Below are 17,263 nucleotides of genomic sequence, written 5' to 3'. Positions count from 1 at the left end.
TACTGAATAGGTCTCCTACCCCCTCTGATCAGAATAGCTTTCAGGGGCTGGATGTTTTTAATTCAGTACATACCGTTTTACTGAAGTTCTTGAGCTACTTCTAGTGGGTCACCAGAAATTCTGCCATGCTGATGGATCTGTCAGTTTTTGGGCAATGACACTTCCTGCCAGTTCTGCTGGTCAGGATGATAAACTGGCACCCTTTCATTTGTATGTCAGTGTTTTGGATGCCTAATCGTATTTAAAAATTTTTTTAAAAGCCCCATTACCATAAGATGAGCATCCAAGGATTCAAAATGTTCCCCCATCTGTTTCCTATACAACCAGAGAGGGAAGTGCATTGCAGAGACCAGAACTGCTGGAGATTGCCCTGCCTCTACTTCCCTCCTGCACAAACCAAAGTGCTCTTGGCTGGTCTTTACTGCCAAAGCATTTAATGGGCATAGGGACAGGCCTCAGAGAAGGGTCCTAATTGTTTAGTGTCCTTCTGGAAATGGCTGGAAGCTGGTACAATGTCAGAGCAGAAGTGCTATGTGCCTTTACAGGAAATGCAGCTGAAACTTGAGGTCCTGTAGGCACAGCTGAAGTTTTCTCCATATGGCAGACATTGACTCAACCATAGCAGAGGCACAATTTTCTGCCTTGGCAGAAAGAGGCCAGTGCATGTGGTACTAATGTGAGACTGAGGGGCCTTTGTCCTAACCCTGGCTCTACCACTGATCTGCAGTGCAATTTGGGGAAAACTACTTCATTTCTCTCAGCCTGTTTGTCCACCTCCTCTTAATTGTTGGAGCAACTTACTCTGCCCAGTCCTGCCATAAGTTTTCCATTGCAGCAGAAATGATTTCCCCCTGCTCCTCTGCATTACGCTCCAATTCAACTCCTTCCGTGGTATTTGCTGTTGAAGTTAGCACAGGGTATGGCACTCTTGACTTCCATGCAAGATTGGACTAGGTTATCGCAGCGGTTTAACCAACAAATCTGTGGCTAGTGTTGCTGTTTGAACATATCAGAACACTGAGAACCCTGCAGGATGCAAACTTGAACAACAAAAGGGTAGGCTGAATCTTATGTAAAGGAGCTTGATGCTTTCTGCCATCGCTTTACTTTTCTTCCCTAGCAGCATCTCAGTCCAATCTGAATTAAGTTGCAGCAGGCCACTCTCTCCTCCTAGCCCAGACTTAAGACAAAAGAGTTTAATTTACATTTTGCTTGGTTGGGTCCAAAATATAACGGTTGAGTAGCCAGCTGTGTTGGACATGCAGCTCCCCCTGCCCGCCCACTTCCTCCATTGCTTTATAGAGTGACAGTAGACTACTGCACACAAGACCTGCAGCAGCACAGGTGAAAATGCTGAACAGCCTTAGCGATCATCTAAACTGGTACAAGAAAATTTATATGGCAAAAGTGCAATCAGCTGAACTAAAGGAGGCCAACTCTGGACTGTGGTTTGAAACAGTAACATTGGGACATCTCTTTAAAGCTTTTGTTTCTTCAAGTAGGTGGCCCCAAACCAACGGCTTACTTATTTCCTGAGTTGTTGAAACTTTGCTTCTCCCTCCCACACGCTCCTGTCATTCCCACCTGACTCAGTTGCTTGTATCTTGCAGAACGTTGAAATGCTCAGCAGCATGGACTCTGCCTCTGTGCGAATTATCAAGCCTGCTGCACAGTCCACAAGTCGGCATCAGCCACTGCAGCCAGTCATGGTGATGCCTCCAGTTGCCACAGCACCAAAACAGGACCACCAAAGAATGGATACTATTCAGGAAGACCCAAGTACTGACTCTCACATAGATGAAGATGTGTTTGAAAAGGACCCTTTCCCAAATAGCAGCTCAGCTGCCAAATCTTTTGAGGACCTTACAGACCATCCTGTCACCAGGAGTGAGAAAGCTTCATCTTTTAAACTGCAACGTCAAAATCGAGTGGACAGCAAAGAGACGGAATGCTAGTGTCGTGCTGCCTTCCAAACCTGAGACTCCTGTGTGCAAAAAATTCATCTGTTTGATCTAAAACCATTTCATTTCTATAAATATAGATCTATGTATATATGTCTGAGAGGAAATAGAAGAAATAAGGAAGTGACCTATTGCAGATGCTGGTCATGTGTATGACCTTCCTTAAATTAAGTTTCTAGAAAGTTCTGTCTTTTTTGGAAACAAAATTCAGACTAAAACTAGTTTTTTTTTTTTTCAGTTTGGCTTTTCTTCCTCCCCTCTCAATCTCTAACATTTCCTTCAACCTGTGGTGTAAAATGGAATAAATATCCTGCTGGATATTAGACTGTGTATATTAGCATTTTTATAATTTAACTTTTTGTAGTTGAACAGCACTGACACACAAAAGCATTGGGTTTTTTTTTTCTTTTTAAGAAAACAGAAAAAAAATGTCTCTTCCTCCAGAGCCTAGAGCAGTTTAAGTACCTGTAAGCTCAACTTGAAGCAGTATAAAGTATTTTTTTGTTTGGAGAACAAAGGACGAGTGCAATGAAATTTTTGTTTCTTAAAATGCATCTTACTGGAGTATGACAAATACAACAGATGCACACTGAGTTGTACAAGGTTTTCACTGCATGGCTTCCATTTAAAAACCAACAGAAATTGCACAGCAATGAAAATCTGGTATAATTCACTGAAAATATCCCCATTGTCTGAAAGCTGTTTTCAGTTGCAACTTGTTTACATTTCATTACTTCCATTGCATAAAAACCATTTACTTGCAAGTCTTCTCAGTCTGAATTACAGTTCTTATCTGTAATGGTAAACAAGGCACACTCTTATCTAGGATAAGCGGAGAAAGCTTAGGCCCAGGTTTTAACTGAGGTTCAGTGTGAAATCATTTTCTTTGATTCAAATTTCTATACATAAGTCTGTTGCCAAGAAACTTAAAAGTTAGTTCTTAAAAGGATCCATATAATGCTTCATTGAAAAAAAATAGTATACTTAGTGCATCAGTTCTGGTTATTCAAAAAATCATTAATTTTAGCTCGAATGTAAACTCTGAAAAATCAAGGCTTGCCAATTTTAGAGAGAGAAACATAAATTTGATGGCAGTTAATGAAACCTGTGACAAAGAAATGTTTCTAAGATTCTTGTTACACTAATACTTGAACTTGTGCCTTATGGTATTCCTATCTTTAACCAGCCATGTTATTTTTAGTTACACTGGTTTTTGGATTTGATAAGCAGTGGTAAACTTTGTGAGAGGAGTTGATTCAACTCTCAGTACAATGTAAAAATAAAAGCTTTTTTAACAGAATGACTCTTTCTTTCAATGAGACTTGTACACAACACTTACTCAGAAACCTTTGTAAGTAGCAAATGGCCATGTCTCTAATTTAAGCTATTACACAGCACTAATCCTTCAGTATACAACCAGGGTATTTCTTGAAGACCGCTCAAGCAATCAACTAATTAATTCCTGCCTTGGCAGCACGATAAAATATTGAGGCCTAACCTGTTCTTAAAACTGGAGGTAACCACTCTAGTTATGTAACTATAGTTAATTAAATACTAAGAAGTCTCCCTTGCTATGACCTCCTGAGGTCTCTTCCAGCCCTAATTTTCTATGATTTTATAAATAATTAAAGGTTTTATTATTTTATCCTAGGCCTGGTATATATAATGGACCATGGTCTTTTTATACAGTAAATTAAAAAAAAAAAACCCAAAATTCTTTCCTCATAGATTTAAGAAAACATGGGCTTATATTTTCCCCTCTCTTGAGCAAAATGACTAACAGGAACATGTAAGACCTAGAAAGTAATGACATCTGCCTTCTTTGTAAAGATACTGGGTTGTTGAGTGCTTGACTTTGCATCTTCAGACTTTAACTGTTGCCTGCCTATAGGAAAGGAACTGTTTGTTTCAAAACCTCAAGGACAGCAGTCACCAACCAGTCGATCTCAAGTGTACATGAGCCAGGCAAGTTGGGTCAGAGCCCAGACAACTTGGCCAGAGGGGTGGGGGCAGTAAATCCTGGAGTGCCCTTTACTTACAAAAGTGATCCTCACCATAAAGTTTGGAGATCACTGCTCTAGGAAGATGCCCTTCAATGAGTACATATAGATGATTTCTAGTTAAGAGTTTCTAACAGAAATGAATCTAAAGTTGCAAGAGGCAAAGAATTTAAAGGCAAGTAAGGTTCTTGATGCATATCTTGCATTCTACATTAGTGAAAGTTTCTGAAAGCATCATTTGCAGAAACAGTGAAGTTCCATGGTTACAGTGGGAAGGGTGTGAAATTTACATTTGAAATATGCTGTCCAGCCAAAAAGTTTCAGAAGCGTCTGACACTTTAATAAATTATCTAAATTTAATCTTGATTTGTCAGCTACTGAACATAATTTCAAACAGATGCATTGGAAGATCTAAAAGTAACTTTATTTTTCCAAAAACAATCTCTAGAAATCAGAAAATATTAAAACTATTCTCCTGTCTGACTATAAACCACAGAAAATAAGCCTGATGGACAGAACTCCATCTGTTTAAGAAATAGGTAATTCAATGAGCAGGAGTTCCTAGAAGGCTACCTTCAGGATTCAGATGATCTACATCACGCCAGTACGGAAACAGCAAAGGCAATGCAGATATTTTATTTTCTAGCCAGGACCAAAGCTGGGTTGCTAAAAAATTATTTCCCTCTGCTGATAAATGAAGCCCATCAGATAAATAGGAAGAGAAATCCTGTAAAGGAGATTAAAAACATGTTAATTTTTTAAAAATTTATATAGAAGGCCCTAACAGCTAATTTCATGGTATTTCAAAATAAATTGGCCAGTAAATACAGGTTGATCCATTCTGGTTCTAAAATTATTCCAGGATCCCAAAGGACAAAACCTACAGTACATTTATCCAAATCAGAGGCAAAACATAAGAAAAGTATAAAAGATCTATAGCACTGCTTCAAGAAGAGGTCCTAGCCAGTAGTATTATTGTCTACTATTGTTTAAGATTTTTCACAAAGGTTCAAACTGGCTTCCAAATGTGAGCAGAGTAAGGGATCACATTTTCAAGCCACAGAAAAAAAACCCAGCTCTTTTGCAGATTTGGTCACAATGTTTAGATTAAGAGTTGCTTAGGGGGTCTGCACTTATGGAGATTGGCTTCAATATGCTGGTGGTGTTCATCCAGCTGCACTGCAAAAGAGCCAATCATGAAACTATGCATACAAGCACAGTAAGTGGTGCAATTTCTGCCCGGTAATCTACTTCACAGAAATCTATGCAGTAAATCATTTACCTTTAGTCCAGCTGTGTATTGTCTGCTAACCAAGCTGAATATTTGGGGTGTATTGAGACGCATCACCCTTAAGTTTGCTTCTAGCCCAGTATGAAGTTTTCTGATTTCAGATATTTTCCCATAAAAGTGTAATCTATAATGGTTCCTTGTTTCATCTCTGCAGAAGTGGGTCAACTGCCTCCCCAAGCACTGTGCTACACACTGCTTTGCACAAGCCAGACATTTTGTAAAAATCTTTTTCTGTACCTTACCTTATTCCTTTGCATAAGTGTCCACAGATCAATTACATCAGTCCCACACTCCTTAGCTACTTGAACACACGTCTTGGCATATTCCCCAGTGGTGGAATTGAGACGGTTTAATTTGTCACCTGTTAAAAATCAAGAAAATATTACTGAAAACAATTGGATGGTTACACTGTTTATCTTGCATGATTTTTATTTACTGACTTCAAAGCATAAGATGCAACCTCACAAACTAACACAAAGCTAAATCCATTTTAATCTCTTAAGTCCTCATGTCAGCCTCAGGTTTCATTTCAACGTGCTTTAATTTAGCAAGTGCAGGTGCTGAAATCAAGAGGCAATGGCAGACTTTTGTACAGCTCTTAAGTGCATCGAATTTACCTGATTTGCATAAAACTGCATGCGCACTTATGCTGCTAGAGCACGGGACAGAATTAAGAGAACAGGTCCACAACTCTCTTACTTACTTCCCAGTAACATCAGACAGGTCATTCTGATCTCTTTTTTTAACCCTAGTATTCCCTTTGTAAAATACTTTTGAGATCCTGAAATAAGACTGTATTTATGAGCAAATTATTAGAGATCAGCTACTCTCTCAGAATCCTTAGTTTTACAGAAACTCTGATGCTCAATATACGAAGTATTAAAGTGAAAGACTTTTTAGAAAGGGGCTTGTATCAAGTCACTAAACCAGAGGCGGGCAATTATCTTGGGCAGAGGGCTGCTTCTTGCATTTTGGCAAGCCATCGAGGGCTGCGTGACAAGCAGCCCAGGGCAGATTAATATTAATTTTCTGAACTTTTTAGGGGCCCCATGAGCTGGATAGAATGGCCTGGTGGGCCACATCTGGCCCCCAGGCCACATTTTGCCTGCCCCTGCATTAAACCCTTCCAACTCTCTTTCAAATGATACACTATCTCTCTCCATCCCCATGCTGCCATCGCTGTCCACCCCACTCTTCCTCATGAGCTTTCCTCCCTTCACAATATTCCACTCTTCAACCTCAGTGACTTTCTAATTGATGATGACCCATCCAAACCCTAAACTACCTGTATCCACACTGTTCAACCTGCTGCCTTGGTTCAGCTTTCCAACAGGTCAAAAATAGCCATGCACTTGACTTGGTAGGCATCAAAGGCAGATCTCTCTTGCTGAAATCCTCTTCTCTGACCATCACTTGGTCTCTTCAGGCTCTGTCACTTAGCTTTTCCAGGGCTTCTGCAATTCATTAGTGTTGATAATTTCTTGTTTGCTCTTAGCCCTCTCCCCCAATTCTTCCACTGATAAGGGCAGACAAAAGCACAGCCTTAACTCTCTGGCTCGTCTCTGCCATTACAAAGTCAATGCTACTCTCTATAACATGCACTCCTGCTACAGAACTCCTCCAGAATAAAAATGACTAGGGCCTCCACTATACAGCCATTTTCTTCTCTTTCAGGTCTGCCAACTTCCTAGAAAAATAACTATTTTTCTAAATTAACTGAATACTATACCCATTAACCCCAGCTATCTTTCTCCACCTTTGACTCACTCCTCAAATGTTCTTCTACTTCTCTCTGTACACAGGATATGGTTGAGTCCATCTAGAAGCATAATGACATAATACCACCTCAGCAACCCTAACCTTGGTTTGCCTTCCCTTTCCCTCCTTCTCACCTGTTCCAGGGCAGAAGTTTCTCTTCCATTTGTCCTTGTGTCCCTATCGGATCCCATCCCCTGAACTCCCTCTCACCCATTCTGTTCTTCTTTAAATCTCTGGCTCTTTCCCATCAAAATATATACTTTAGCCTCTCCCATCTTTAAAAAGCAACACAACACTTACATGCTTGACTCCTTTTGCTTTCAACCACCACCCTTTTCCATTCCATCATGCTCAAACACTGTCTGGAGATCCATGCCCACTCCTTACACTCCATGAAAACTATTCCTGCCAGAGAGTCTGACTGCTTCCACGACAAAACTCAGAGCCAGTACTCCATCTTCATTCTTCTTGATCAGCCTCCTTCAACAAAATCCTCTGTGCTTTGCTTTCTGTGATTCCACCTTCTGGTTTCTTTTCTGCCTCTCTAATTGCTTCTTCAGCATGTTTTTCCATTTTTTTGTGGGATGGGGTGACGGTCTTAGAGCTCTGCCTTTGGTTCTTTTCTTTTTGTCTGCTAAACCGAGCTGAATCTGCTGTACCAGACAAACTCAAACATAATTTCTGTGAATGGCTCTGAGCTGTGAATGTGTCTCCTGTCAAAAGTAAAATCTCAAATTGTCTCTGACAACTTAGATGTGGTGTCAACACCTACCTCAAATCCAGTGTCACTAAAACAGAGCTCTTACTATCATCTTCCCCTTCCCATGCATCTACTGTATTAATGACAGTACATAGCACTGATGTCTTGTTTATCACTCAGACCTACATTCTGCTGCACTGACTTCTCTTGGTTTTTGCATATAGGCTTGTCATGCCTCAATCTGGTCTGTTGTTTTTGCATAACATCTCTTAGATATAACCTTTTCTATTTATCCATAGGGCTTAAGCTTTCATTATCATGTATCAAGATTATTCCTTTTCTCTGGTCTTGACAAATGCAATCTTACCGTGTTCATATCTATTCAGAAAGCCACTGAAAAGAACAATCTCTTAGACCATCACTTGGAAAACGTTATCTTCTTTTGCATCTGTCCACTGCTCTCTTCTCAACTGAATCAAACCTAAGCTGCATGCTTTTACTTTCAAAACCCTTCAGAGCCTATCCCCTACCCTACCATCATCTAGCATTCACTACTGAAATGTCATTGACTATTGATTTTTTCCCCTCCTTGAATTTGGCCCATAATACCAGCCTTGATACATTTTCAGACTAGCAGCTTTGTGCTTTCTCTTGTTCTGCCGCTCATGCTTGAGGAGTTCCTCATAAACATGATCCTTCTTTAGGTCCCTTTGCCCTGGTATCTACAAACAAGCCAGGCTGCTGGTGCTGTGATACACCACTTAGGTTGATTAGAAGCTCTCTGCAAGCATGCAAGATCTTTTTCTTCTATGTATGAACAGCACCTATAACAATGGGGTGCTGACATGCGACTAGGTCTTCTTGGCATTCCAGTGAAAATAATTCTGTTCCCCAATACCCATTAACTCAAATATGGATTTCAATGATATAGATAATGATTTAAACTTTGCTGTTTTAAACAATTAAAAGATCTTGGGTCTTTTTCTCCTCCGGATACTGAGTTCAATTGTTCCTCTTTATCCAAGCAACTGAGGCACAGAGCAACATTAAACTGCAAAGGTTTTTAATAAATATGGCCTTTTTATAAACAAAGCCATCTTTTAATTTTTTGGAAACCACCACACTTAAAAAAACAATACATGGTCTTCATAAAGTCCTTCTAAAGTTTAATAACTTAGGTTGCAGGTACAATAGAAACAATCTGTAAACAGCATTTGAAAGCAAATTTATTACAGTTTTCGGACAACTAGAATATACAATGCTAGAATACACAAGTAATAAAGAATTTGTTCTCAACTAAGATGGAGCTCTGTGCCACTACGCTCTGAATGTACAACAGTTCCTAAATGATGTTTTCCCAGAGAAGTGGATAGGCAGAGGTGGACCAAATGCTTGGCCACCTCGTTCACCTGACCTGTCGCCGTTGGACTTATTTTTATGGGGACATGTTAAAAGTGTAGTTTACTTGTCAAAACCACATTCTTTGCTGGAATTTAGGGCTGGGATCACCAATGCAATTAGTGTAGTACCTCAAGAGCAACTGTGAAACATTTTCAAGGAGTTGGAAGATCAGATTGACCACTGTATCATGATGGATGGTGGTTATGTTGAAGTCTAGCATTGTGTACTCTAGCTGTCCTAAAACTTTAATAAATTTGCTTTTCAATGCTGTTTATGGATTGTTTCTATCATACCTGCAACCTAAGTTATTAAAGTTTTAAAGTGCACAAGGAATTTACGAAGACCCTGTATTTGAAAGCAAGACAAAAGCTGCACTCCCACATGTCAGCAAAGCACAGTGACAAGGAAAGACGGGTCAAACATAACCTACTATTTAAAAAATCCAGATGGGCAAAGTGTTGCTATAATAATGGAATGAAAATGCTGCAAGTATTAACTTTTTATCTGTTTAAAGTTGATACTTAAACCTAGGACTCTCTCTCATCCGCAACAGAAATACAGGAATTGCCCTACTGAACCTGACTAAAAGACCATGAAGTCCAGTACTTTTGCCCTTGTCCCTAGCAGTCAACGTACTAGATATTTCAGCGAGCTATAAAATCGCACATCAACAGTTATTCAGTAACATGCCTCTGGTAGAAGCATCTTCCTAACGCCAACGAGTCAATATCTTTTGTACAGTACAGGGTGTTATATTTCTCGCTTATTTACTGATCTATCTTCATCTCTTCTATTTTTGCACACACGAAATGCAAGGCAGAACAGACCGCTAATGTATGGTCTATGACTACCAATGCACAGATGCATTCATCTAAATCTTATCTGCACAACTGCCTGCTGAAAAGCTAGGAATCTGCATACAATGATAGAAAGCTTTATACAAAGAGTTATAAATTGAGGAGTCATACATTACTGTGTCAGGGCAGAGTAGGGAGGGAACTATTCTATGGAACTATTGTCCTTAGGGGATAAAAAGAATCCATCAGCTTGCAATTTATATACATGATTCTCTTCAAAACTTTCCAATTTTGTCTTAGCTAATTAAATAACATTACCTCAGCACATGCAATATCCCCCTGGGTATTCACTGAAATCGAGGGAACACTGTAAATGCTGAGGTATTATTTAGTTATCTAAGGCAAACTCAGCAAGTCTTTTCAAAGTGCAAATACCGTGGCACTGCACAGGCTGTCCAAACAAATGTGAGCACAAGGAAGGCAGACCTTTAGATCGTGTAAACTGTCACAGTTGCAGTCAATGGAGCTGTGGCTAGTTACACTGCTGAGAATTAGCTCTTGGAAAGACTCCCCAACAAGACATCAGCAGTGCTGTCATGTCTCCATTGTAACAGTTAGTTTAAAGCTCACAATGAAAAGTCACAAGGATTTATGCTTTTCTGCTTTTTCTCAGACGTCACTTTCTTGGCATTGTCAGAATTTTACACTCTCATGGTATTATTTTTCAAAAATAAAACGTAGGGTGGGATATTCCTGCTTACCCTGATGACTACGTTGTAACAGACAATTTGCGACGTACTGCATTGCCATCACTTCTCCTCGTTGTGAACAGATTTAAGGCTTGGAGTAATCCAACTAAGACACCTCTACAATTTTATGCGACAGCCAAGAGTTTTACTATTATCAAGTCACCATTTCTTATGTAAACAAGAAAAGTTCTGGGACCCAACCTAATATTTTTAAAGTGAAGCCTTTTCTTTCAGTTGTAATAATGCACAGCCAAATCAAAACTGCACTTTTAAAAGATCAGTTTGCTCCAGAGGGGCATTTCAAAGATGTTCCAATAGTCATTTTCTACTGGCTCAGAGAACAGACATATCATCTGGCAGAGGTACAAAGCAAATCACGCATCAGCCTGTGGTCAGCAACTTGGACAGTTCCTCTCACACTTTCCTTTTAATGCCCGAACCTGAGAATTCCTTTTACCTTTGGCAATACACTCCTTTTCCCAAGCTGGTTCATAAAGAGGAGGGGGCGTTATCAAAATAATTCTGTCTTCAGTAATGTCTACAGACTTCAGATATTGTACCAGGCTCTTTAAGTTCTCAGCATACTCTTCCAGGGGAACATGTTGCTTGGGATTCACATCTGTTGAGAGGGAAAATTTATCTTCTCATTTGCAACTAAAGGTCTTGTTTACACAGTATATGGACAGGAGCATTTTACTTATATTCAATATATAGTTCTATATAAACTGTGAAATATAAATTGTGATAGGAAAAACAACGTAAAGCAAAACCCAAAATATGTCAGCCATTTGCTCAATACTTGCACTTGCAGCTTACAGGAATAAGATGGAAAATAACTTATTGCCAACTCTTCTGTTGTTTTTTAGTCTTGTGACTTTTTCTATTTTTTTACAGCATTGGCATACAGACAAGTTACCATGAGGTAAAGGAGGGTGGGGATTTCTACTCTCCATGCATGTGCTTGGACCTTAGCAAGTTAGCTATTTACAACAGGGAAAAAACACATACATAGGCACGTACTACAAAAGAGCTGATGCCCTGTAAATCCCTACTCTTATTTATCTCACAGTTACTTGCTCATATAACATGCCCGTAGAACACCAGGTATTGGTATTATACTGCATAAGCATCTCAGCTTTTAAATCAAACTCAAAGTTTCCAGCCACTGTGGCTGCAGAGAAAAGCTTAGAATTATGAAGTACATGCAACCAAAAGGCTCAAAAGCCAAAAGATATATAAAATGACAACCCACTATTTCAAAAATCAGGAGACTCTCAGGAGCTTGAGGGACCAGGCTCATGATTTATGAACGTCTGGGGCTGAAAATGCTAAAAACTAAAAGAACTTCCTTCCCAATTAACAACTGTGCCAGACAAGGCTGGCTAACACTCAAACACATAGGCTTTCTAGTAACAGAAAATCAAATCATTACAAGGACTTAACAGAAAAAAACATAGCCAGAAAAAAGTGTCAGGGTGATTTGCAATAATAAAAGTAGAAAAAGATGCTTCAAAACATGACTAGAAAAGCACTTCAAGGACATCCTCAAGGCCAACTTGAAAAAAATGCAACACTGACATCAGCTCGTGGGAGACTATCATCCAGGACCAACCCAAATTAAGGAAGAGTATGCTGCAAGGAGTCTGCTGTATTTTGAAACCTTACAACAACAACAGGAAATGGAAAAGTGGGAGAAGCAGAAACAGCATGTCACAGTTGAATCAAAAACCCGAGCCACCCACCCTGCAGGGTTGCCCGAGTTGCAACAGTCTGTTGATCCTGGATAGGCCACATTAGCCATCTTCAGACCCACAGATAACACAATCATGACAGACAATGACCCTCAACTGCAAGAGACTGCCGATGAGAAACATTTAAAATAAACCTTTAAGCAGTGCACAACATGGTCACTGCCACAGTTTAGACCTGATGTCAGCCGCTCCCTAAAGATGTTGTTAGAGAACAGCAGATTTAATAAAGTATCTAGATACACCAAAATAAGGGGGGAAATGATGGATTCTGTCTGCATCTCTCATAACTTTACAGCATTGTTTCACAACTCTACAGAGTGATGGCCCTTCATGTACTGCCTTTACAAAGATGGTTAGAATGTTTATACTTGTCAGTACACACACCTTTAGGTGCACATAAAGGCCACGAAACTTGTGTCTTCACTAACCTTCAAACTCACTTCCATCAGCCAAAGACAATTTTCAAACACAAAGATAGCAGTTAGATGCTGAGTCAGTGGAAATCTATTACTTAAATACTGCCATTTGCATCTTTCGAAATGTCTGAATGCTTTGGGTACAAGGAGAACAACAAAAGGCAATGGTATACATATGCTTTCAATACTTAAAAATACAATAGTGTAAACTTATTAAAAAAAATGTTGTAAGAACACAACGATGCTTAGGACCCGGAGATGTGTGTGTTCTACTGGGCGCGTCTACACGAGACACTACTTTGCATTGGTTACTGCACGTTTATTTAGTACTTGATTATACTTGTATAATCAAGTACTAAGTAAATGCACAGTAACTAGAGTTACACTGGAGTTATGCACAGTACCTGGAGTTATGCGCAGTAGTGCCAGCGAATACCTTTTATGTGATGCTACTATGCAGTAGCCTAATAACACTGTACAGCAGCATATTAGCACTGTTGGTGCTATGACGTGCTACTGCAGAGTTAGCTTATCGTGTAGACAAAGCGCACCATGTCTAATAACACAGAAAAAAAAAGAAAAGAAAAGGGCCCTACCTTTTAAAGTGCTGTCATTAGCTCCAAAGAAGATGGTAACTGCAACTGTGTTTTCAGCATTAGAACTTTTGCTGATCAATCTTGGAAGAACTAGTTTAGCCCATCTGGTATTGTAGCCTGACAGTCCACGATTTAAAACATCACATTTTCTGAAATAAACACATGTATCAAGAAAAAAAATCCCCCCAGTAAGAACCACAATTTAGACATTTTAAAACATTTTGGCACGATATCTGCTCTCAATTTTTATAAAAAAAAAAAATCAACAACATTTCACAAATGCTGTACAACTGCAAAATGATAATTTCCTATTTATATAGTATATGTATAAACTATATGTACTGCATTCAAGTTTACACATAAAAGTTTGAATTCTGAAACTGGATTCACATGAGCATGAAGATCTATACATAGAGCTTTGATGGCAGGATCAGGGCATTGTTCTTTTAATTCTCTTCTATTTTTCACCCAAGCTCTCCAATATATTTCAACAAGGATTTCAGAAAAACACACGGAGGCAAAATATTGAGACCTTCCATGCTATTTTATAAATCCAAATATAAATAAGTTCTCATTTTTTCAAAATGAAAATGATCTACACTGCAGGAAACTGTTGGGCTTTCTTTCATCCCGTAAGTTACATATAACACCACAAAATGTGATAAGTCTCACCTGACTAGTTTCTGAGCAAGCGATGCTCCCCATCCGTTTTCTTGAAAGGCAGCCTGAATGAAGTGGACACAGTTAGAGCCTAACTAAAACAAATAATGGTTCCTGTTCAGCATGGCACCTCACCTCTTTGCTCTGTTTTATTTTCTCCATCCTCACTTAATGGACTTTTTTTCCTTTGTGTCCCAACACATTCTCAAGAGGAAGCCACTAGCAATTCCTTAAAGTTTACCTGTTGACCTTATCCTAGCCTCACAGTGGTCAAATAGACTTATTTCTCCACTCTCAGCACATACTTTTTGCTACTGTATTACAAAACAGCATAGGATGGTGGTGTTCAAGCTTTTGGCCCTGTGGGCCAGGTGAGAAGCCTTGGGACAGTTTGAGAGCTGGATTAAGCCCCACACACTCAAATTGGACCCCGTGCTGCCTCTGCCCAGTCACACCCAATCTTAGCTCATCCATCCATGGTGACTAAGCCCTAAGGCCCCATGACACTCCCACCTAGGCCTGCATCACAGGATCAGGGCCTGAAGCCCGGTACTATCTCTGCCTAGCCCTGGGCCACCCAATCTAGTAGGCAGGGCCAAGGGCTCCCCACAGGTCTGGATATTTGGCAGCCAGGAGTTACCACCATTCCCCTGCCACCAAATTTTCAGACCTGTGAGGAGCCCCACATGCTGGATCAGACAATGCCGGTGGTTAGATTCAGCCCATGGGCCAGGGGTCGAACACTGCTGGTATGAGGAGTGCACATTGTGAGAAGGATCCTGTGGTCTTCTCAGGGTCAAAGCAATCACTGATCTCAGTCCATCTACCCAAGAACTGTGTAGTATTGAGCCCTAAGTGATTACATGAATCAAGTACCTAGTAATGATGGGGTGATGCAAAGTATTATTTGATAATTTCTAAATGTGGTCCTTGTGCTTTCATTTCAGACCAGTCAATAAGTAGCTCTCAAAAGTTATGCAAGACAAGTTGTATAGGGGAGAGAACCATTAACTTAATTTTAAAAGCTACGGCTACCTAGCCTCTGCCCATCTTTATTAATAACTTCTTAGATTATCAAAACAAACGAATTGTAGTTACTTTTTAGTATTTATGCTGTCTATGTTTGGTCATTCATTTCAGACTGTGCCACTAGAGCGTTCACTTCCATTTCCATTTAAAGTCTTTCTTTTCTGATTCTCGCATCCTAGCACAATGTCACTGTGTCCGAGTTTCAAACACTGCAGGGAAATGCTTACGTTTAAAAAATAACAAACAAGCTGAACTTTAAAAAACAGAAGATATCTGTTTGGATTAGGTAGTAAAATTCTATCAATATCTTATTTTAAATGCTTTGGCCAACCTGACAACACAGGACGTCAGACTCAAATACAGAGATTTCTTTCTGGTCACAGCTGAGTTCTTCCAGATGAGAGATGAGTTTTTGGAACTCCTCGAGAAAGGAGCTCTCACAAAGTTCATCCCATTACAAAGCTCCCAAAAGGCTGAAAGAGGATTAGGTACTAAATCTGGTTTTGGACACACCAGCATCATCCTGCATCAGGGCAGAAAGCAGCCCTAAATCTTCTGCCACCTCACCAACACAGGGACCTGGGCTCCATGAAGCAGGGCTCACAACACAGCTGGGTGGAAGATGTTATTTTTGAAGGCTGCACTAGAACTAATGGCACTAAGGACAAGGCAGTCAAAGGCCACATCTTCTGGAAACCTCCACCCAGGACCTCTTGAGCAGATACTGATAACATTTAACAGAGGTAGGACACTGCCTGCTGTGGTTCCCCTGCTTTACCTGCAGCACGTTAGGGTGCTAGGTCTGTGTTGCATCAGGGTGGATGGTAGTCTGGTGTAGAGTTTAGATTATGTTGGTAGCAGATGGTTTGGATAAGGATGATCCTGCCGCAGGTTGTGGATTAGAGCAGTGTTTCTCAACCCACGGATCACAACCCAAAAGTGGGTTGCAAGCATATATGAAAGGGTCACGAGCACACTTTAAAAATGGATTCTACTTTAAAGGAGAAAAACATGGGAAACTGTAGCTTTTCCCTTGCAGGCTGGCAGAGCTCCAGTCTGCAAGGGTCTGCTTGCCCCCTCCATGCTGCCCCACACACTGGGGGGCTGGGACCTGGGGGTTGAGAGTGAGAGGCACTGAGACAGGACTGGCCGTTGATGTTTACAAATGGGTCCTGGTACAAAAAAGGCTGAGAATCACTGGCTTACAGTGGTTCTCAACCTTGTTTGTACCAGGATGCAACTGTAAACAGTGACTGCCAGTCCCCACCCAGCCCCTCACTCCTGACCCACTGCCCCCTGCTCACAGGTGCCCGGTGTGTGCGGCAGGGGGTGGGTGTGTGGGGAGCACGGGGGGCTCCTTGTGTGCTGGAGCTCTGCCAGCCTGCAAGGGAAAAGCCATGGTTTTCCACATTTTTCTCCTTTAAAGGACAACCCATTTTTAAAGTTTGTTCACGACCCTTTCATACATTCTTCCATCCTGCTTTTGGGATGCCAGCGGTCCCTTCCAGCCCGACCTCTCTACAACTCCACACCCAGGGATTCATGCAGAAAAGCCACAGCTGCCTCATCCCGAGGGGACCCTCTCCCCTAGAGTCACGGCCAGCTGCGTCTGGAAGAGACCTCGGAGGGTGTCTCGAGTCCAACCCCAACGACATCAGGCTCTGTCCAAAACCTCGGAGGACAGAGAGTCCTCCTCCCAGCACCCGCCACCCCCCTGCACGTCCTGCTCCGGGTCCCGTCCGCGCTGAGAGCGGCGCGCTCCGTCCTTAGCAGCCGGCCTCTCGGCAAAGCACGGGAAGGGCTCGTGCGGAGCTGGGGCTGCCCTGGGGAGCGGGGACTAGAGGGCGCCGCTCCCGGGGGGAGCCCACACCGAGACGGCGGGGCTGGGTACCTCGGTGATGGAGTCCCCGAACAGGAGGACGCGGGGCCACGACAACAGCCGGCGACACGCGCCCACCTCCGCCATCCCCGCCGCGCCGCACCTCCCCGACGACACGCGCCCGCCTGCCGCCCGCGCAACCATTGCCCGCCCCCTCCCCCCGCGCCTGCGCAGTGGTGGACCCCCTGTCCCGCTCCGCCCCTCTGCCCAGCCCAACCGGCGCTGCTCCCGGGGCTGGAGTGGCGCATGCGCAGAGCGGGACCTCCCCGCGAGCC

General features: G+C 41.6%; 2 protein-coding genes across 4 annotated transcripts in view; one reads left to right on the top strand and one right to left on the bottom strand.

Annotated features, from left to right (window-relative positions):
• Positions 1-3,261, top strand: part of ADAM17 (ADAM metallopeptidase domain 17) — a 45,839-nt gene extending 42,578 nt beyond the window's left edge. The window contains exon 19 of the mRNA XM_019520736.1: positions 1,611-3,261. Within this exon, the coding sequence (XP_019376281.1) occupies positions 1,611-1,955 (345 nt within the window). The 3' untranslated portion in view covers positions 1,956-3,261. The remainder of the gene's footprint in view (positions 1-1,610) is intronic.
• A 1,105-nt stretch (positions 3,262-4,366) lies between these two features.
• IAH1 (isoamyl acetate-hydrolyzing esterase 1 homolog) lies at positions 4,367-17,263 on the bottom strand. Of its 3 annotated transcripts, none has more exons than XM_019520733.1 (6): positions 17,001-17,083; positions 14,093-14,175; positions 13,421-13,569; positions 11,115-11,276; positions 5,495-5,613; positions 4,367-4,688 (listed from the first exon to the last, which is right to left on the bottom strand). In XM_019520733.1, the coding sequence occupies exons 1-6, from the start codon at positions 17,073-17,075 to the stop codon at positions 4,506-4,508; spliced, it is 771 nt and encodes a 256-aa protein (XP_019376278.1). In that variant the 5' UTR covers positions 17,076-17,083; the 3' UTR covers positions 4,367-4,505. The 3 variants fall into 3 exon arrangements, with proteins under 3 accessions (XP_019376278.1, XP_019376280.1, XP_019376277.1); XM_019520735.1 differs by having other exon boundaries at positions 14,093-14,145; XM_019520732.1 differs by lacking the exon at positions 14,093-14,175 and having other exon boundaries at positions 17,001-17,263.

The sequence above is a fragment of the Gavialis gangeticus genome, unplaced genomic scaffold (genome assembly GCF_001723915.1).
Source record: "Gavialis gangeticus isolate Ggan-Ray unplaced genomic scaffold, GavGan_comp1, whole genome shotgun sequence".
NCBI classification, from domain to species: domain Eukaryota; kingdom Metazoa; phylum Chordata; order Crocodylia; family Gavialidae; genus Gavialis; species Gavialis gangeticus.
This window is presented reverse-complemented; position numbering and strand designations above follow the sequence as displayed.